This window comes from Cheilinus undulatus, linkage group 18, assembly GCF_018320785.1.
Source record: "Cheilinus undulatus linkage group 18, ASM1832078v1, whole genome shotgun sequence".
NCBI classification, from domain to species: Eukaryota; Metazoa; Chordata; class Actinopteri; order Labriformes; family Labridae; genus Cheilinus; species Cheilinus undulatus.
In genome coordinates this window covers 43108124-43129425 of record NC_054882.1, presented here as the reverse complement: position 1 = coordinate 43129425, position 21302 = coordinate 43108124, and the positions used below count along the sequence as shown (strand labels likewise).

General features: G+C 39.8%; 2 protein-coding genes across 3 annotated transcripts in view; one reads left to right on the top strand and one right to left on the bottom strand.

Moving 5' to 3' along the window:
- Positions 1-920: 920 nt before the first annotated feature.
- hhipl1 (HHIP-like 1) lies at positions 921-16392 on the bottom strand. Its single transcript, XM_041813512.1, has 9 exons — positions 15760-16392; positions 10271-10917; positions 8114-8257; positions 7665-7993; positions 6402-6528; positions 5768-5913; positions 3717-3798; positions 2680-2762; positions 921-2209 (listed from the first exon to the last, which is right to left on the bottom strand). Exons 1-9 carry the CDS (start codon positions 16063-16065, stop codon positions 1641-1643), a joined length of 2433 nt encoding a protein of 810 aa, XP_041669446.1. The 5' UTR covers positions 16066-16392; the 3' UTR covers positions 921-1640.
- A 2395-nt stretch (positions 16393-18787) lies between these two features.
- The window catches only part of dicer1 (dicer 1, ribonuclease type III), a 43011-nt gene continuing 40496 nt past the window's right edge, over positions 18788-21302 (top strand). For both annotated transcript variants that reach the window (XM_041813485.1, XM_041813486.1), the window contains exons 1-3: positions 18788-18912; positions 20081-20128; positions 20349-20459. The gene's annotated coding sequence lies outside the window, so the exon portion shown is untranslated. The remainder of the gene's footprint in view (positions 18913-20080; positions 20129-20348; positions 20460-21302) is intronic.

Sequence of the window (21302 nt, the reverse complement as noted above, 5' to 3'; positions counted from 1 at the left end):
TGCCTCAGGCCCTCTCCTCGGATTCAATCATTATCATCACTGATCTCTTCTAAAGAAACTGATGATGACAAACAGACTCTGTTCACTAAATCTAAATTTCATTCACATTATTTGAATTTTTACTTTTAAGACCCTGTACAACAATGCTTTGGACTTTTTACAAAACATTTGTTTTGAATATGTGTATTATAATTATTCCATTTATTATCATATTTACTGCACACTATTATATATTATTATATGTATTATTATACGTTAAATAAATAATAATAACAAAATAAAATAATTAAATGAATATATTATTTTATTGTATATCTATTTATTTTGTATTGATTTAATTGTCATTTATTTTCTACAGTTGTATTTTATCTTTATTTTCATTTTAATCATTATATGTTATTTTTATCATATTTTATCATCTGATATGGACCTATGGGCCTTAAAAAGTAAAAATTCACACATTCATGTTGCTCTTCTACCCTTTTTGAAAATTTAAGTGCCAATTATAAACTCTTATGCTTATTAGCCACCAGCCTTCATTATGTTGTGGAGCTTAAATAAAGACAGCACAAGCTGTAGAATGATCCATAATTAACCCTGACCCTGGTTTCACAATAAAGAAGACAAAATTAAGAACATAATGGCAGGTCTAAAGCATTTGTTGTTTCTTTTATGTCAAACTATTATTAATCTACAAATTATGTTGGAATTTTTACGCCTGCATTGAAAATGGCTCAAAAATAGTGAATGGTCCTGCCTGAAATCCCTACTAAATTCAGGAAAACTACATCCATAAACTCTCCCAAATCTTTGATAAACCTCTGATATTAAGCTTTATTATATCAAGACCTCTACTAAGGTCTAAGTTTATTCAAATACATCATTTTAACATGTGGTGGGGGTAAAAGTGGGGACAGCAGTAAATATAAAATCTTTATTACAATTATAAAAATGATTATAAAACATCAGACATTCATCAGTGAGTATTCAACATTCATCATGTGAGCAAATATGACGTCAACATGTTTCTGACTTCATGCAAAGTGCAAAAAAAATCAACATCCAAGTCAGTCTGAACTATTAAAAACACTTAATATCAACACTAAAAAGGATTACATTCATAAAGGATTTACATTTACATTAACCCGTCTCTTAAAATATCAGCAATCTCAGTTTTTCTCTGCTTATGATCAGGTCAACACTTTCAGTATTTCACATTTTAATATTCTGTTTAAATTTGTTGAAAACAGAATGTTAACATTCAACCACGTTTTTATCAGGATTTCATTCAAACCGTTTTTTAGACTCCATGTTTCCTGTCATTAAATCAGATTTGGTTGATATTTGTTTTAAGACTCCATGTTTCCTGTCATTAAATCAGATTTGGTTGATATTTGTTTTAAGACTCCATGTTTCCTGTCATTAAATCAGAATTGGCTCATATTTGTTTTAAGACTCCATGTTTCCTGTCATTAAATCAGATTTGGTTGATATTTGTTTTAAGACTCCATGTTTCCTGTCATTAAATCAGATTTGGCTCATATTTGTTTTAAGACTCCATGTTTCCTGTCATTAAATCAGAATTGGCTCATATTTGTTTTTTAGACTGTGTTTTGATAATTATTGCTGAATTTTGTTGTTCATACATGAATAACATAGTCAGAGTTTCCACAGATCACTCCGGCGTCTTCATAGTGGGCGCAGTTGTGCGTGGCCAAGCCGGCGTGTTTGCAGTCGAGCAGGGTGGCTTCGTTCCCCTCACACTGCACGTCATCCAGAAGGATCCGAAGGTTCCGCCCCTCACCAAACTCAGAGTTTTTGGCTGCTTTCAGAGCGAATCTGAAGCCCAGCTGTCTGCAGACCACCGCGGCGTTGTTGGTGCTCCAAAGGTCGTCACACACTGTGCCCCACTCCCCGCCCACAAACACCTCCACCCGTCCCCGGTCGCCCCGCCCCTCCTCGTCCCCCACCAGCCTAACCGCTCCGTCTCGGATCTCCGGACGATTCTCTGCTCTGGATTTCCCTTTCCTGCGCCGACCCTTCCTCCTTGGGTGTCTGGAGGGTTTGGGGGTGCTGGTGGTGGGTGGGACTGTGGTGTGGTCCAACCCCAACTCCCCCAAACGGTCTATGAGCTCCTGGAGCCAATCAAATGACTCTGTGGGCGGAGCCTCAGTTCTGAGGCTGCTGGGAGGCTCCTCCCCAATCAAACCTAAAGATTGACACACAAAGAACAGGAGATTTATCAATAAATGCTGCTGAAACATACCCACTCCATTTTTACCAACACTTTTTAAACGTAACCATCTGATTATTGCACAAATGCATGCTGGCCACGGCCGGCCTGAGCGAAGGATCTGATTGGCTAAAGGTGGGAGAATATGCACCATATAGAAAAGAGACATTTCAGGGCAGACCAACATAGAGGAGGAAACAGAAGCACTGTGTCGAGCCGCAGAGTTCATGTAGTCTTTTAGCCCAATCTGGCATAATTAATATGCACTGGACCTGTAAAAAATGAATTTAAATACAATAAAATAAATGTAGTTAGATAAATAAAAGCATAAATACTAGACAGACTCATCCAGATAAACCAGAAAGGACTGAGATGGTCCAGATTTCAGATCAATCTGCACTTAGTTGATTCTCAATCAGCTGATGGTCTGAGACAGAGAGACTCACTCTCCTGAGGGACGAACTTGATGAGGTTACTCTTCACTCTGACTGGCTGAGGGTCGTAGTGACAGTGGCGAGGTGGCGCCCGTCTGAAACACAAAGATCAATAAAATCAGAAGAGGACGACTCTAATGAAGATACCAGAGGTTGAACATCATGGTCATCCAGGTCTGTTAGTCTTAAATATCCAGGTGTGTTAACTGATCAGGTAATTCAGGGGTGTCAGACTCAGTCACAACAGGGGCCGGATTCTGAATTCAGGTCTAACCTGAGGGCCTAACAGGGTCCACATTTAACAATAAACTGTCAACTCATATTCACCAGTGATAAATTATGGGCGAAAAAAACTGGAAATAAAAAAAAATTCAAAATGATAAATTTAAGAGCTCAAACTCTGAGGTTAAAAATTTTAAATCAAAAGGCAAAAACACATTCAAAGTCCAAATAATGTTTGTATTAGTAAATATATGAGATACAAAGATGAAATCATGAGTTTAAAGGTCAAAATATGAGTTCAAATCATAAATTTTGAGTCTAACTGGTAAATATATGAGATTAAAAGTCAAAGTTAGGAAGGTCAAAACATTTGAAATATTTAGTTAAAAAGGTCAAAATATAACTCAGAATGTTAAAGTGTGAATCCAAAAGGTCAAAATGTGTCATAAAAGTTAAAATTATTAATTGAAAAGGTTAAAATATGAAAAAGAAATTCAAAATCATAGGTTTAAAGCGTAATTCTGAGGTGCAATATTGAAAGTATGAAATGAAAACACAAAATAACCCCCCCATTCCTGATTTTTTTAGCTGATATATTTTTACTCTTTAGTTTTTTTTCATGTTTTTCTGACTTAAAGATTTTAAATCATTGAGGTTAAATTTACATTTTTACAGTTGATGAAATCTGCAGACTTCATATCAGTGGGCCAGTTATAATCCAAATATGATATGATCCTGTGAGCCGGGTATAACTGTACCATGGGCCAGATTTGGCCCCCGGGCCTTGAGTTTGACACCCATGATGTAATTGATTGATTATTTATCACCTTGAAGGATCAACGATCTTGTAAACGACTCCTGAGCGTGACGTGGCGCTTGGGATTCCGGTAGACATGAAGTACAGCTCACCTGGGAACAGAGGAAAAACGTACAATGACATACAGTTCAAAAGCATTCACTCCCTCACTTATACTGAGCATGGTTGATTTTATAAACTCATCATGATCAGTATAAGTCTGGACTCTTTCAGGCTGGACAGGGATCAACAGCCTGAAAGCCTGCCCAACTGTTGTGTGGTCCATCGGGATGACTTCTTCAAGCCCCACGATCAGATTGAAGCTGATGAAGATGGCTTTAAGCAGTACGATGTCATCAATGCTCTGGACATGGACGCCAGGATGAGTACGATCTACGCATGGTTGGATAACCAGGTGAAGTCTGAGAAATCTCATGGCTTTAATAACACCCTAGACCCTGAGATCGTCCCAAAGTCTGACTCTAAGGAGGAGGAGACTCACATCGTTTCTGCTTTACACCTACAAACCTTTGATTGACGCACTGAACCAACGTTACTTTATTTCCATCCAGTATGAAGAATGCAAAAAGAGGAGGTGCTCTAGAACTACACGGTGATAGATCCACCCGGCCTGTTCGATGGCCATGTCTGGCTCATGTATGTGAAACACAAGAACAGCCCTTTTCAAGTTGAGCCACAAATCCTCTATCAGACTGAGGTCTGGGCTTTGACTCTGCCACTCTGGAACATTCTCCTTGTTGTCTTTAAACCCTTTCTGTGTAGCTTTCTCTGGATGCTTCGGCTCATTGTCCTGCTAGAAAATGAATCTCCTAAGCCATAGTTCTCTCACAGACTGAATAAGATGGTCCTCCAGGATTTTCCTAGATTTTGCCACATTAACCTCCCCCTCTACTAGGGCTGAACGATTTTGGAAAATAATCTTATTGCGTTTTTTTCCCCCCAATTTTGCAATTGTGATTTGATATGCGATTATTTCTTAACTTTCTTTATTCCTAATCAAGGGCTGAACAAATCTTTAAAAGTGTCTAATTCTGATGACTTTGACTCGTATTGCAAATTGGATATGGATTATTACATTGTAGGGTTTTTGTCATTCCTATATTTGATAAGACAAAGTAAAAAAATGAAGAAGGACAGATTTTAAACTATTTTAAAAACAATGGCACCTTAATGATTGTATATGTCATGGGTAACATTGCTGCTGCAGAAAGAAGGCTAAAACTGGTATTTTGACACAAATTTCAGGTCAAAGAAATATTGAACCTTTGCAATTTGAAAATTGCAGCAGGCCATTCTGCGATTTAATTTAATTTTTGATTAATTTCCCAGCCCTACCCTCTATCTTTACAAGAATCCCCACAGCATGATGCTGCCACCAGCGTGCTCCACAGTGGGGATGGTGTGTTTGTGGTGATGTCAGTGTTAGGCGTCTTGTCTGATGGTCTCAAAGCTCCATTCTGGTCTCATCAGACCAAAGAACTTTCTTCCTCTTGACCATGGAGTCTCCCACAGTCCTTCTGGTGAACTCTAGTCCAGATTGAATCTGAGTTTTCTTCAACAGTGTCTTTCTCTTTGCCACTCTCCCATAAAGCTCTGACTGGTGAAGAACCCGGCCAACAGTTGTTGTCTGCAGAGTCTCTCCCATCAGCATGGTGTAATGGTAGCCAGGAATACTGGTGCACCTGTGACCCTCCAGACACAGGTGTCTTTATCCTAAACTCACTAAGACACATTCACTGACCTCAGCTGATCCTCATTTCTCTAACTGTGAGACTTCTAGCACCAACTGCCTGGACCTCTGTTGGATTAGCTCAGTCACTTTAAAGGGGTGTTTATTTTATATTACATATTTCTATTTAATTGACATTACCTTGTAGAAATCTGTTTTCACTTTGACATGAAAGAGGTTTGTTTGTAAAAGCCAAAAACCTAAATTATATTGACTATGTGTGATTTATAAGATTGATGAAAGGGTCAAACATTTAAAGGGGGTAAAGACATTTTATAGGCACTGTGAATGCATGAAGAACGACGGTATGTGTGTGTTGGTGTGTGTCGTACCCGCCTCATCCTCAGCAAACGAGATGATGTACTGCTGGTAGTTGTTGATGAGACCAGGGAACATACAGGTGAGACCCTGCCCCATACAGATCTCATTATACCGCCACTGACCCGACAACACGTCCTCCTGTAGACTCATCAGACGACTGAAAAACACACACAGGTGAATGAACGCCACCGTTAGAGATTTCAAACATGAAATATTTTTCTGCTTTAGTCCTAACCATAACCCTGCTCGTTGTTTTATAAAGCTTTTCAAAGGTTTCAGTAATAATAATAATAATAATAATAATAATAATAATAATAACAGTAATAATAGTGAAAATAATAATTATAAACAATAATAATAATAGTAAAAACAATATTAATAATAATAAAAAGTAATAATATTAATAGTACAAATAATAATAATAAAAAATATTAATAATAATAATAATAATTTAAAAAAAATAATAATAATGCATTTTTTTAATAGGCACCTTTCAAATAATGTCATAATTTAATTATAATTGGTCATTAAAAGAGCTTCATACTAAAGTCCTGATCAGCTGACATCCAGCCAATGAAAGCTGTCTCTGCTCCTTTTACGTGCATGTTTACATTTCAGCTGTGGAGCATCTGTAAAGCAGCTCACCCACTCATGAAGTCTCCAAAGATGTACATCCCATTCAAGTTGGGGTACTCGCAGCCTCGATACACATATCCGCCTGTCACTGACTTCCCCATCTTATGAGGGTATGCGTAGATCGGCAGTACATCGTCTGAAAATGCATCACATGTTATGGAAGAGCATCCAAATGTCTCAGCCAAGAAGAAATTCATGTTTTAGGGAGTAAACACAGCTGTAAGAGAGGAAAATTGCTGCAGGGGAAAATTAGCGTTGCATAAATGTAGAATTCACAGGGTTTCCCAATGATGAAAAGCAGGGGTGTCAAACTGACTCTCAACAGGGGCCGGATTCTGAATGTGGGTCTAACCTGAGGGCCTAACAGGGCCAATATTTAACCACTGAGTGTCAACCTAAATGATTTTGATATTATAAGGTCAACATCAGAAGATAAAAACTCAAAATCTGAGATAAAAAGTCAAACTTAAAAATTTTAAAGGTAAAACATGACATTTAAAGTCAAAACAATGTTTTTAAAAGGCAAAATGTGAGACAGAATATTTAAACCATGTTTTTTAATAGACAAAATATGAAAAAAGTAAAAATCACAAGTTTTAAAGGTCAACATGTGAGATAAAAGTGGAAGTTAAGAGTTGAAATGGTCAGAAAAAATTCAAAATCATGATATTTAACAATCTCGATATGAGATAAACATCGAAATCTAGAGTTTAAAATGTCAAAAAATGAAATAAAATTAAAAATAATGAGTTTAAAAAGTCAAAAATTAGATAAAAGTCAAAATCATGACTTTAAAAGGTCAAAATAGGGTTTAAAATTAAAATTATTAATCCAAGTTACCAAGATAAAAATTAAAAGTTATGAGATGTAAAAGTTAAAATATGAAATAAACTGTGAAAACCATAATTTTTAGTCATTATTGTGAGATGCAATATTGAAAATATAGAGAAAAAAATTTCTCCTTTGTTCCAGAATTTTTATTTAATTACTTTTATTGTTTACTTTTTCTGATTTTTATGACTCAGCAAGGATTTTATAAATCATCAAGGTTAAGTTTACATTTTTATACTGAAGGAAATCTGCAGACCTCATACTGGTGGGCCAGTTTTAATAAAGATATCATATAATCTGGTGGGCCGGCTATAACTGTACCAGGGGCCAGATTTGGCCCCCGGGCCTTGAGTTTGATACCCCTGATATAAAGCTTCACTACAAACAAAAGTGAATGCTTCTTAAATATGAATAACCTTGGTTGTTTCCTAATCGTCTCACCCAGCGAGCTGTTGGCGCACAGCTTCTTGTCGTAGCAGGAGAAGCCTTCTTTGGCTCTCCAGCCGTAATTTCGTCCTTTCTCAATGATGTCGATCTCTTCAAACTTGTTCTGACCCACGTCCCCACAGAAGATTCGACCTTTGCCTTCTTTGGTCAGCGGGTCGCCCCGGTCCACAGAACACCTCCACATGTTCCGGACGCCGTAGGCGTAGATCTCAGGGCGAGCTCCGCGCTCATGTATGAAGGGGTTATTGGGAGGAATTCTATACAGCGGACCTCTTTCATTGTCATCCACATCAATACGAAGAACTTTACCCAGCAGAGCTGACCTGAAGAAGAAAAAGAGAGACGATAAGAGATCCTCTTCACTGATCCAAACATGAACACACTAGACTTTAAAGAGCTCTCCTTTGTCCCGGCTTTCAGAAACCTTAAAAAGCATGTCTCACTTGTTCTGGGCATTCCCATATTTTCCAAATGGGTCTCCGGCCATACCCCCGTCTCCGGTGAAAATGTACAAGAAGCCATCGTCTGCGAAGAGCAGCTGTCCACCATTATGGTTCGAGGCTGGTTCATCGATCTCCAGGATGACCCTGAACACATCACACCAAAAAAAGGGAAGTCATTAACGCAAACAATAAATGACCACAACATAAAGATGTCAACAGAACACACGTCTCAAAAATAGCGACTAGTGCTGGGTCCGTTTGGTGGCTGGCAAGGGAGCTGGATGCAGGTGCATCGCTTCTGAGCTGCAGCTTGTTTTCTTTGATGTGGCATGGTTGACAAGGTGCAGGTGGCAGCAGCAAAAGTGATAGAATCTTTTTGGGTGGTGAAACACCAGCTTGGCTGTCCTAGTCTGCATCACAGCCTGAGAAGATCAGCCACGTTTGGTTGATGGGCTAAGGCTGTCTGAACAGGCTAAAGAAGTGTGTCACTGAATCCACTAAAGTGCTGGTTACTGCTGGCTCTGACTGAAACCCTGTCACACGCTACTGAAAACAAGCAGGACACAAGATTATTTTACAAGATAACACAAGGCTATTTAGTTTGTTTAATGAAGGGACAAGGTAGACCTGCTCTATAGGAAAGGTATCCTTGAATGACTTCTGTTGTGACCTGGCACTAAAATACATTTAAACACAATCAACCCAACCTTAAATGGGGGCGGGTTGCCCCCCGATATAATAGTAGGGGAAACAATTTTGCTAATGCAACAAAAATGGATCAGAATTTTGGATTATCTGCATGACTCTAGATGTGGGTTCAGAGGAACTAGTTTGCCTCGCTCCAGCAACTATGTCTTCATCTCAAATGGGACCAGAGCAGGCTGGAGCCGTTACAGAGGTTACTGTTTCCGGGCCTGATAGTAGATTCCATGGACTGCACAACTCATCATCATCATCATCATCATCATTACCATCATCAACATCACCATCATCACCTTTACAATCATCATCACTATCATCACCATCATAATCATCATAATCATCACCACCATCATCATCATCATCACCATTATCATCATCATCATCATCATCACCACCAACATCATCATCACCATCATCATCACCATCATCATCACCACCAACATCATCATCACCATCATCATCATCACCATCATCATCATCACCATCATCATCATCACCACCATCATCATCATCATCACCACTACCATCATCATCACCATCATAATCATCATAATCATCACCACCATCATCATCATCATCACCATTATCATCATCATCATCATCATCATCATTATCACCACTACCACCATCATCACCATCATCATCATCACCATCATCATCACCATCATCATCATCACCATCATCATCATCATCATGATCATCATCATCACCACCATCATCATCATTATCATCATCATCATCACCATCATCATCATCATCATCACCACCATCATCATCATCATCATCATCATCACCACCACCATCATCACCACCATCATCATCATCACCATCATCATCATCATCATCCTCATCATCATCATCACCACCATCATCATCATCATTATCATCATCACCACTACTATCATCACCATCATCATCATCACCATCATCATCATCACCACCAACATCATCATCACCATCATCATCATCATCATCATCATCACCACCATCATCATCATCACCACCATCATCACTACCATCATCATCATCATCACCATCATCATCATCATCATCATCATCATCATCATCATCACCACTACCATCATCATCACCATCATCATCATCATGACCACCATCATCCTCATTATCACCACTACCACCATCATCACCATCATCATCATCACCACCATCATCATCATCATCATCACCACCATCATCCTCATTATCACCACTACCACCATCACCATCACCACCACCATCACCACCACCATCACCACCACCATCATCACCACCATCATCATTATAGCACTAGTGGTGAGATAATCTATCATTGTTTTCTCTCGTCTTCGGTGCTTAAACCAGTTCTTAAAGGGAGAGCACACGCTCAGAGCGCATCAGCGTCGGGCGGATTTACATGAAAAGCCTGTGATGAAGGACAAAACATTCTGGGTTTTTAAACCTGATGTTCTTACATACCGCTCAGAGGTGTGATCCACCATGTTCATGTCACTGGTGGACACATGAAACTCGCTTATGCGTATCCGTTCATCGAAGCCGACCTCCACAGAGTAGTACACATATAGCTTTCCGTTGTACTTGTAGTTTGGGTGGAAGGTGAGACCCAGGAATCCTCTCTCATCTCCCTCCCATGATGATGTCAGCACTGCCTTTGTGATGTTCAGGAACGGTTTCTCCAGTCTGGACCGGTCCGGTAGATAGGTCCACACCAGGCCCACCTGCTCAGCCACAAAGAAGCGATGCGTGCCGTCGTTGGCGTGCACCATGGCGAGCGGGTTCCTCAGCCCGTTGGCGACCTCCTCCAGGCAGAGCTGCAGACAGCCGTCAGAGTTGGACTGGACGTGGCCCAGGTTGTGAGTCAGTCTATGGTTACTGAGGAGGTGGGGGTAACAGTAGTCGGCGTCGCTCAGCTGCAGGTAAGGACAGAGGCGAAACTCATCGTCTTTCAGTCCAGAGACCACCGGGTCGTCAGACAGCAGGGGGAGAACGGAGCGACACTTACTCCACAACATGGAGCAGTAATCCGGACACAGTCCAGGGATGGTTCTCATTGGAGTGCTCGGATCCTCGGCATCGAAAAGATGAGCTGCAAATGGAGAACATTCCTGAGGAAAAGAGGGGGAGGAGTGTTTAAAACAAGACAGAGTGCTACTTCCTGTCTCTCACCTTAACCCTGTCAGGAGTGCTTTAAGAAAAGGATAAACTCGTTTTAAGAATTTAACACAGGCTGGCACCACATCAGCATCCCATCATTGTGATTTTATTGTTGTATTATGTTATTAATAATGCTGGGCATAGATTTTTTTTTTTAAATCTAGATTAATCTCACTGCAATCCTGTAGTTAATCTAGATTAATCTAAATTAAAATACTAGATTTGAATTTTGCCGAAGACATTAAAAAAATGCTTGACCTATCTAAATATTAAGGAAAGTGCATCACAGACTGCTTGAGAACACCTCACTTGCTCACCACTGAACTGAACCCTCACTTTAAACACCAAAGTTTGCTCATTTATCACGTGGATTTAAACCATGGAAATCTAACAGAGATGGGTGAATGATGATTCAGACCAGCACCTGTTCTCTCTTGCTTGCTCACCACTGCTTGACCCTCCTCTCTCTCCCTCTCTCTCTCTCGCTGAACCTCACTTTAACACCGTAGTGTCCATGATACCAGTCATGGAAATACAACAGATGAAGGCACACGTTTGTAGCCTACTCACAATTCATAACACTCCAACTTGTCTTAGTGCTGTGACGAGCGTGTACTGTATGAAGCTCTCTGTCAGGATGGATCCAGCGGGATTTTAAAGGAGTGACGGACAACAAAAACCTCTGGTTTGTGCTTATGTGCAAACAACATGTAATATTGACTGCCGGTTGTAATCACACACCCAAGCATCCACTCTTTTATTACAAACAGACGTCCAGTTCGGCAGAGAGCGACACGGCCGCTCGGATGTGACCCCTCTGAAACCACACACACATATACACACAGCCACACACGTCATGGCGGTGAATTGCAGAGCAACGCGTTCCCTCGACGCAGAACTTCGAATGGTCAACAATGGCGTCGCGTCAACGGCGTACCTACGCCGTTGACGCAACGCAGAAGTATAAATCAGGCTTAAGCCTGCTCACAGCAGACCCAAACCTCCGCCCTCCTCCCACTGGAAATGACTGGAGGCGTGTTGGTAGCCTACTACATGTGCTCGGCAGTGTGTCCGTAAGCCCCTTTAGTGAATAGATTAACGTGCAATAATTGTCTTATCGTGTGATAAGAGTCTCGCGTTAACGTAGCACGTTAACGCCGTTAATGGCCCAGCAATAGTTATTGACATAATTTCGATTCGAATTTGACACACATTTGTTCTTTTTTGGGCTGTCAAAGTTAATGCATTAATATTGCGTTAACTCAAATTACTTTTAACGCCGCTAAATTTTTTGTCGCACGATTAATGCATGCGTGTTCTGTATGACCCTCGACCCATCCCGTAGTTTGCCAGACCAGGAAGCGGTGCCGTCGTGATGCTGTACAAGCGAGTAGAACTGGATAAAGGACAGAGACTTCTGAATGACAGGTTCAGCTTTCAGATCATGTCAGATAAAACTGAAGTTATTTTCTCCTACTGTCGACATGAACGGAGTTACAGGAAGTTCGTAGAGTCTTATATAGCCCACACCACTCGCTGGCCATGCTCACCACTAATGCAGAGAGCCGCCCCCCTCGCCATGCTGGATTTGTTTACAATGGAGACACTCAGAAACTCTGCAGGGATGGACTCGCTATCTGGCATACCGAGCATTTCCCAGTGTGCCGACGCACTTTTGGGCCAGTATGATTTATTCATTTATTTAGGCTGTTATATCTGCCATGAACCAGCACCACAGCTGCACTATTAACTGTTGACTGGTCCAGCACGTCTCCTAAAGGTCCGCTCTCATCCCCACGCAGCTCCTGCTTGAAAGTGAAAGTATTCAGAAAAAAACGAAACTTACTAAAACGATCGACTGGAACTGTGAATAAACGCCAAATTTAAATAACAGTCAATCAAGATGCTGCAAAAGTGTCAAAGACTCTGCAGTCCCTGTAGGAGATTGTCTGATGCTGGTGAATGTACAGCTGCATCATGAGGAGGAGGAGGAGACAGAGCAGCAGAGGCTGGTGTGTGACAGGAGAGCAGGGGTTAGTGAATGAGCTCTGTAGAGTATCAGAATAGAAGCTGAAAGCATTATTAGACTGTGGCTCTCCTTTATTTAGGAAGAAAAAATGGTTTTAGATTAAATCTGTAGCTCTTCTATGATCTGAAGAATGAAGAGATGGTTCAGTCCTCTTACTACACCTTAAAAGTTCTCAGTCATTTCGTACTGTCAGCATTTATTTTACATTTGGACTACATTTTTTAGTTTGAAAGTAAAAATCTGATAAATAATAGCAGACATTTTTAAGTAATGACTTGCTTTTTGTCTTGAGCAGGGCAGATGTGTCCACCTTACTCACATCAGAACAGTGAAACACCATTAGATGTGTCTGTGCCTTACTGCTGAGCTCTCAGCAGAGACTTGACTTCTTTATGTCCATGTGTGATGATGAGATCTGTTGTTCTGTGTTCAGCTGCTGAGAACAGAGGAGGTAACTTCTAGAAGTCTAAAGTTTGACTCTACATTGTGGTATTATTCAGTAGTGTTACATTAAGGTCAGTATCTCCATCTGTTGGGCTTGAGTTTACCATGTTATGCTCTCAGCAGATTTTTGCAGCGTTCAGTATCTTTGAGCTCAGACTAGAGAATGTTCTGGACTTTATCTGTTGTTGTTTTGGGTTGTTGAACAAACATTTGCATAAAGAAAGCATTTTTGTCCACTTGTGTTGATACGGGTATTTAAATCTTGAGAAATAGTACTGTAAGATACATTTAGAATAGACAAAAAAGTGTGATTAATTTGCAATTAATCGTGAGTTAACTATGTAATTTGTGAGATTAATCGCGATTAAAAATTTTAATCTATTGACAGCCCTAGTTCTTTTATGATGTGATTTAATTGTTTTATTGTGTTACTAATATTGTTTCTTCACAGTCCCTTCAACATTTACAGGTTTGAAATCTACATTAAATGTGTAATTTAGGAGTGATAAAATAGCCAGTATGGTTAAGGAGTTGAGAATATAGTTTCACACATATTTTCTCACTTGTAAACTTTTAATTTAATTCCTTTTCTTTTGATATTGGTAATTCTTCTGCCCTTTATGATCCCTGAGTAAAGTTAGGAAATTATCAAATTGTTAGTACTGTTAAGTCTTCATAATCAACTGTAATCTATCATTACATTCTTTATTTGTTTCATTTTTTCCCAATTTCTTTTAAGATATATTGTCTTAACTGTACAAATCTAGAACAGGTCAGATTTTTCCAAGTCATACTTTTCTCTTGTTGGAAAGGTTTGTGTTCTTGTCCATTATTTTACAATAAGCAGTGATAGCTCTTTCATCTAATACTTAAACCCAGAATCCATACTGACTGCTTTAAATTCTCAGCTGTTTTATTTGAGTCCACAGGTCTGATTGTTTTATGACCAGAGTGAAGTACATGTCTGAGTCCAGCTGGTCCTGATAAGGTCAGATCAGTTCATTTGAAATGTGCTGGATAAACACATTTATATAATTAATTTTAACTGACATTATCCTTTAAAACTGATTGTGAATATCTGATTAAATATTTTAATCATTTAGTGATTAATTAGAGATTTAATTTACTGATGTAATTAAGATAATCATTTAATCATTTAATCAATCAGGGGTGTCAGACTTAGTCACAGCAGGGGCCAGATTCTGGATTCAGGACTAACCTGAGGGTCCAACAGGGTCACCTTTTTAACCAGAAACTGCCAACCTCATTTCAGTAATAAGATATGGAAAAAAAAAAACTTAGTGTGATGATAAACGATTTTGACATTTAAAAAGTTAAAAAAGATCAGTTTAAAGGCTCACAATCTGAACAAAAGTAAATTTATTATTTCAAAAAGGTCAAAACATAAAACTGAAATTGAAAAATAATGTTTTTTAAAGGCAAATATGTTAGAAAGAAAGTCAAAATCATGAGTTTAAAAGGTCAAAATTTCACTTAAAAATTTGAATTATGAATCTTAAAGATCAAAATATTATACAAGAAGTCAAAACTATGAGTTGAAATGCTCAAAGTGTGAAAATTAAAGCAAAAATCCTAAGTATGACTCCTAATTGTGAGATACTAAATTGAAAATGTGAAATTGAAACCCAAATTAATTTCTTTTCCTGACTTCTTATCTAAATATTTTTACTCCTTACTTTTTCAGATTTTGAGACTTATCAAGGATATCCTAAATCATCAGGATAAGTTTAAATTTTTTAACTGAGGAAATCTGCAGACCTCAGACTGATGGGCCAGTTAGAACAGAAATATGAGAGCATCTTGGATTTAATATTTCCACAGGCCGAATTTGGCCCCCGGGCCTTGAGTTTGACACCAGTGATCTATAGTGTAAGAACAGGTCACCATATTTATGGGCACAGGTGAGCATCAAACACGAGGTCTGCTATGACTCTGGGGGATTCAGACAGGTATTTTAACGGAAATAAGGGACCAAGAGTAAATAAAAACCATATAAATAGATTTAAATGATCCTAAAGAGTACCTGTGAAGGACCCCTGGCCCCAGTATCAAGGTCCAGGCCCCTCAAAAGTCCCCCAAATGCCTTCATATGAGTCTACTGATGGTCACATACTGAAACTATGACCTGCAGGATTATTTTGTTAAAGTCTGTGGTTTAATGGTAGTTTGGTGGATCCCTGCAGACTTACTGAAACTAGAACCTGCAGGATTTCTGCCTGTTTGCATGTTTATCTGCCTGTGTTTGTGTGCAGTATCGATCGTTACCGCGGTGCATCATGGGTGCAGGTGATCGACCTACCTGGCAGAGCAGTTCGTGGATAAAGCTCGCGCAGGTGGCGAATCCATGGTAGTCGAACTGACCCACGATGACGTCATACCTGTTCATAAGCTGCTGGTCTCTGTCGACGTCACAGCAGCCGAACTGAGCGTACCTGACGCAGAACGTGAGCTGTGACGTCGGTCTGAAAGGAGGTTTGAAGTCCAGACACTGAGGATGGGACCGGACCGAGACCGAACACCAAACCAGGACTGTCAGGACCACCAGGACCCGCGTCAGACCGGCAGCTGATCCCGCAGTCAGACCAGGACCCGTGAACCGATCCATGATGGCGCTGATCCGTTTCCTGTCTGATCTGTCTGCACTTTGATCATCAGCCCGAGACCTGACGTCAGCCGCTCTGCCCCTACGACGTGCATGCGCACGGTGTTCACGCACGGAGTCCTATATGCAGAGTTCAGTCCCGCACCGAGTCCTCTGCAGACTGCAGATACCCTGCTGTCTATCAGCCTGCTTCTCTCACAGCGCACTGCATGCTGGGTAGTGTAGTCTGCTGGAACGCTCCAAAGCTGGGATCCTCAAACGTTGGCCCCCGGGCCAGGTCCGGCCCGCTAGGGCCAGTTATCCGGTCCGCATGGAACCTGGTGGTGAATTTAGCAGAAAATTAAACTTGTTTGGAAAGTAGCAGCATGTTATTATTTATATTGAACATATTTATTGGGATGTATACATTAGGGTTTATTTATACATTTGTAAGTATTTCTATATTTCAAACAATGCTATTAGATAATAATAATAATAAATAACTTTGTTTGTATAGCACCTTTTAAAAACAGAGGTTTACAAAGTGCTTTGGCAATAAACAGAATCACAATTAAGACAAAGCATCATAACACAAGCAGGGAACACAACAGAAGAACCAGTGAAAACATAACCATCCTGGTAGACACATAACAAAGCTCAAAAACATGTCAAGTTAAAAAGACATCATAATACCTAGGTAATGTAAAATTTAAAATTATAAATGCTTATGAACAGAGTTGAACTACTGGTAATAATCTTTACAAACAATCACTTTTAAGATTAATCTGATATCCCTGATAATACAATAGAAGAGCTTTATTTATCCCTGAAGGAAAATTCAGTCGTCTGGGAGTCTCATCTGTTTACTGTAGAATTATACAGTCTAATAGCTGATGGTATGAAAGATTTTCTAATCTTTCACCACCGTTGTTTCTTTGCTCACTGAGGGAGATATGAAGTGGATGATCCATGTTTCTCTGAATGGCCTCCACCTTGCTCAGTGCACGTCTCTCCTCCTCATCCTCCAATGAGTTCAATTCGATTCCGACCACAGAGCCAGCTTTTTTAACCAGTTTGTCCAGACGCCTTGCATCTTTGTGTTTTCCACTGCCTCCCCAGCAGACTGATAAAACATCTGCAGCATCTTACTGCAGATGTCTGTTGATCGGTCTTCCTCATATAATCTCAGACTGTCATCAATAATCGTGTCGAGTCTTAACCTCAGTCTTACTGACTAAGGTCATTATCCAGCAGTAGCTAATCACTGTTTGGGTAACTAAAGCTTGGTTGTCATTCATTAAGGATGATTACAAAATGAATTATTTCATTGTTTTTTACAAGAAATTAAAAGAAACTATTTTGTGGTCAGTAAAGACTGCCGGTTGTATTTTTGTATTTATGAAATATATTTTAGAATAACCACAAGTCTATTCTGGATCTGTTAGTTGTATCTTTGTTAAAAAAAACTGAGTCCATTAGCCCTTCAACAACTAGAATTACCCATCCTCCAAGAACATGTGCGTTCAAAATTTTACCTTTAATTTTTCCTTGTAAAATAACACCACCCACTGATCTGATACCACAATTACACATCCGAAAGCCCGCCACCCCTTTTCCTTTATAGCAGTGTTACTCAACCCTGCTCAACCAAAGAGCCAAATAGATGAAAAATAGCTTTGCATGAGACACAATGTAAGTGGTGAAAAGTAGCGAAAAAAATGGTCTTAAGTGGCTATAAAAATAAGGTAAAGCTGGCAAAAATAGTCGAAAAGCAGCAAAAATGTGGCATGAAAATAGCTGAAAATAGGGGGCAAAATAGGCATAAAATGGCAAAATGTGACCAAAACATGGTTTGGGGGGGGCTGTGTGACTAAATTGGCAAAAAGTAGCAAAAAGGTGGGGAAATGAGCAAAGGGTGGCAAAAATGGGGGAATGTGGCATTTGATAGCAAAAGGCAGCTCAAACAGAAAAAACATGGCAAAAAAGGGAGAAAAATGGCAAAATCAGGATAAAAGAGGCAAACACTGGTGAAAAGTGACAAAAATAAGGAAAAAAGGTGGCAAAAATGGGTGAGAAGTGATAAAGATATTAGTTACAGTTACAAGAAATGGCAAAAAAGTCCAAAAAGTGACTGAAATGGGCAACAAGCAGCAAAGATTGACAAAAATGGACAAAAATAGGCCAAAAAAGGGCAATTAATGGTAAGGCAGCTTAACTTGACGAAAAGTGGCAAAATAGGGAAAACAAATTGCAAATCTCAAAAGCAGGATAGCAGGGCAAAACTGGTAAAAAGGGGCAAAAAGAAGTAGCAAAAATGGGCTAAAAGCAGCAAAAACTGATTACAAATGGCAAAAAAAGGTGCAAAAAAATTGCACATAAGGACAATGACAATAAACAGACCAAAAAAAAGGCTGGCAATTTATTTTGACAATCACTGTATATGTGTTGGAAACAAACTGACTAATGTGACTTGCATTGGATAATTTCTGAGGCCAAAGTTTTCCTTTTTAAGATTTTCTGTGGGGATAATATTTGAAATTAGGAAATAAAGGAGCCACAAATCCGGACAAAACAGCCACACGCTGAGTATCACTGCTGTAGTCGGACGCTAAGGCGCGTTTCTGCTGCAGAATGTAAAAGTCTGCCTGGACTGTGGGAACAGCAGTCAGCTCGGCCGTCAGGGGACAGCTACGTCACGCACCAATCTGCGCGCGCAGACCTCCGGTCGGACAGTTACGCAGTTGGCGTAATATTTAGCGTAGCAGAGGCCCAGCGGAAGGAAGCGGTCCCACCGTGGAGGACAGCATTAGTGAATGAACGAACTAATACAGGTGTTTAAAGCGACGTTATCAACAAAGAAACAGACAACAGGTGAGATAATGAACCGAGGACCATGGCTCAGTATGCGGTGTGTCGGCGGAGCGAGCTGTTGGCTAATTATAACCCAGCTGTAGGCTAACGTGGCTAGCATGCAGTCTGACACGGTGGCTGGGTAGATCTCAGTGGCTCTACATGCTGTGATATTGGTGTTTCTCTCTAAAAATAGCCCTATCAATAACCCAGACAGGCTCACTGATTAATACTAACACAGGTTAATAACCGATAATTAGCCTGATTATTACAGACAGCAGCGAGCCGTCTCGTTAGCCATGCTAGCAGGTGGAGATAGCCTGACTAACGATTTCAGTGCAGCTCAAACAGAAACGCTGCTAAAAAGATTCCAGAGGAAACAGTAATGATGTTGAAGCTGTTGCACAGACTCCAGAGGAAACTAAACCAATATTAAAGCTGCTTAAACGACTTCAGATGAATCTGAACGACTGTTAGAGCTGTTTGAAAGGGTCCAGAGCAATAAAAAAACTGTTAAAAACAGCCAAGACGAAACAGAAACGCAGTTAAAGTCCCTAAAAAGACTTCAGCTTCAACAGAAACTCATTTAAAGCTGTTAAAATGACTCTGTATTATACAGAAACAACTTTAAAGCTGTGAAAAAGAGTCCAGGTCAAACGAAAATGTAGTTAAACATGTAAAAATGACTTCAGATTGAAGAAAATGCAGTTTTAGCTTTAAAAAGATTCCAGATGAAACAGAACACAGCCAAGATGTTACAGACTAATGTTTGGTACTGTCCTTATTCCATAGTAGGACTTTTTCATTAGATAAACTTGATTGGTTGAAAAGGGCTGAACCAGATTTAAGGATTAGATGGCTGGGCCTGAGTCTGAACCAGTTTAAAGTATATGGAGGTATCAAAGTCTCCACGTCTTGACAGCCTTAGTTGTTGTAATACCGGACGCTTTACCTTTGGTATGATAGTAAAAACACAGTAATACTGAGAAGTTTCACTACAGAAACAGAGGTCTGACATTATGCCAATAAATATCATGCATCCCTACAATACAGCTGTGGTGAAACGCCTCCTTATGATGTTTGGGAGTCTAAATTTGGACTAAAATGTGTTGAAAACCTTGCAGATCAAACTCAGCTTCGCTCGTTGTTCCTCACCTTCTCTTTTTGCGCTGTGCTTCTATTTTTGCAGAAACGTCAGCCTCAGCAAAAATCCCTGCCCCTGTCCTCCTGTGGAGAGGTGAGATCTTTGACTTTAGAGAGTGGGCTTGATAAGTTGTTTTTATTGAAGCCAAACTTAATTGAATCCTTCCCCATCATGTTCTATGCATTGTGATTGAGGGGATTCTTGAGTATAACCCATTCATCAGCCAGTCTAACTCTGCTTTGTAAATAACTGAATTGTGGTATAAGTCTGAAGTATATGAGAATAACACTGTTTCTTCCTCTTTGTTGCTCAGGTGTGTTTCTGCCTAAATGAGGGGAAGCATCAGGTGTTGAAACAGAGAACACTGATCATGAAGCCCAGATTGAGTTTTGTCTGCCTATCCAGAAAGTCTCACATATTATCTGTAAGTATTTCAATGTGTAAAACAAGTATTTTTTTTTTTTGCATTTTTCCAGCTCTGACATTCCTCTGGTAGCACATTAGATCTAAAGCTAGGAGTGAGCCCCTCTCTGAGGTCTGTCCTTAGGTCAGCTTAGCCTTGAACCCTCAACAGTAGCCGACATGCATCTCCTAAATAATGTAAGCACTGTTCAAAACCGTGCAGACCTCCAGCCTTGTGATTAGTCCACTCTGATGCACTGGTGACTGCCAGGGTCTGAGTAACGTCTGCAGGAGTACTGGTGCTCATTAATCAGACACTTGTATGACAGAAATCTGGGCATATGGTCATATCCTCACAAAGGTCAGCATTTATCCATCTAGAGTGGAGGAAATGCTCAATTCCCAGGCCAGGTCTCCCTTTTATATTAAAAATAAAATAGACAGGCTGCCTTCAGTAATTAAAAAAGTTTAGTTGTACACATAATATCACTTGATAAATACTGTGGGAGATTTAGGATAATTTTTCAGGAAAATGGGGGAGAGGAAATTAATTAAACATTAGTTTCTTACATATGAAATATTTTAGACCACCTCGGCTGAGTTAAGGTTTTAACAGAAAGAGGAGTGTTTTATCTGTTTAACTGTATAAACCTAGAGAGTGTGTGTTTAGGAGCTGACTATAAAGGACCACGGAACATAAACTTGCATTGGATCATAATCAGTCTGCATGGTTAGGTATTTAAATAATCATTTTCATCCGTAATGCATAATTACGCTGGGACACATAGCTGACATGGAGTAGTGCTTAAAATGTGAGAATGCGGGTGATATGTTTGGGAAAAACGCTGTTTAAAATGGGATTAAA

What these genes read in the sequence shown, in the direction of transcription:
- hhipl1 (XM_041813512.1), bottom strand. Translation starts at nt 16,065, where the DNA reads ATGGATCGGTTCACGGGTCCTGGTCTGACTGCGGGATCAGCTGCCGGT. An exon ending in TATGGGAATGCCCAGAACAA is followed by an intron (nt 7,994 to 8,113) that starts GTGAGACATGCT and finishes TTTCTTCTTCAG; the next exon opens with GTCAGCTCTGCTGGGTAAAG. An exon ending in GTGCGCCAACAGCTCGCTGG is followed by an intron (nt 6,529 to 7,664) that starts GTGAGACGATTA and finishes ATGCATTTTCAG; the next exon opens with ACGATGTACTGCCGATCTAC.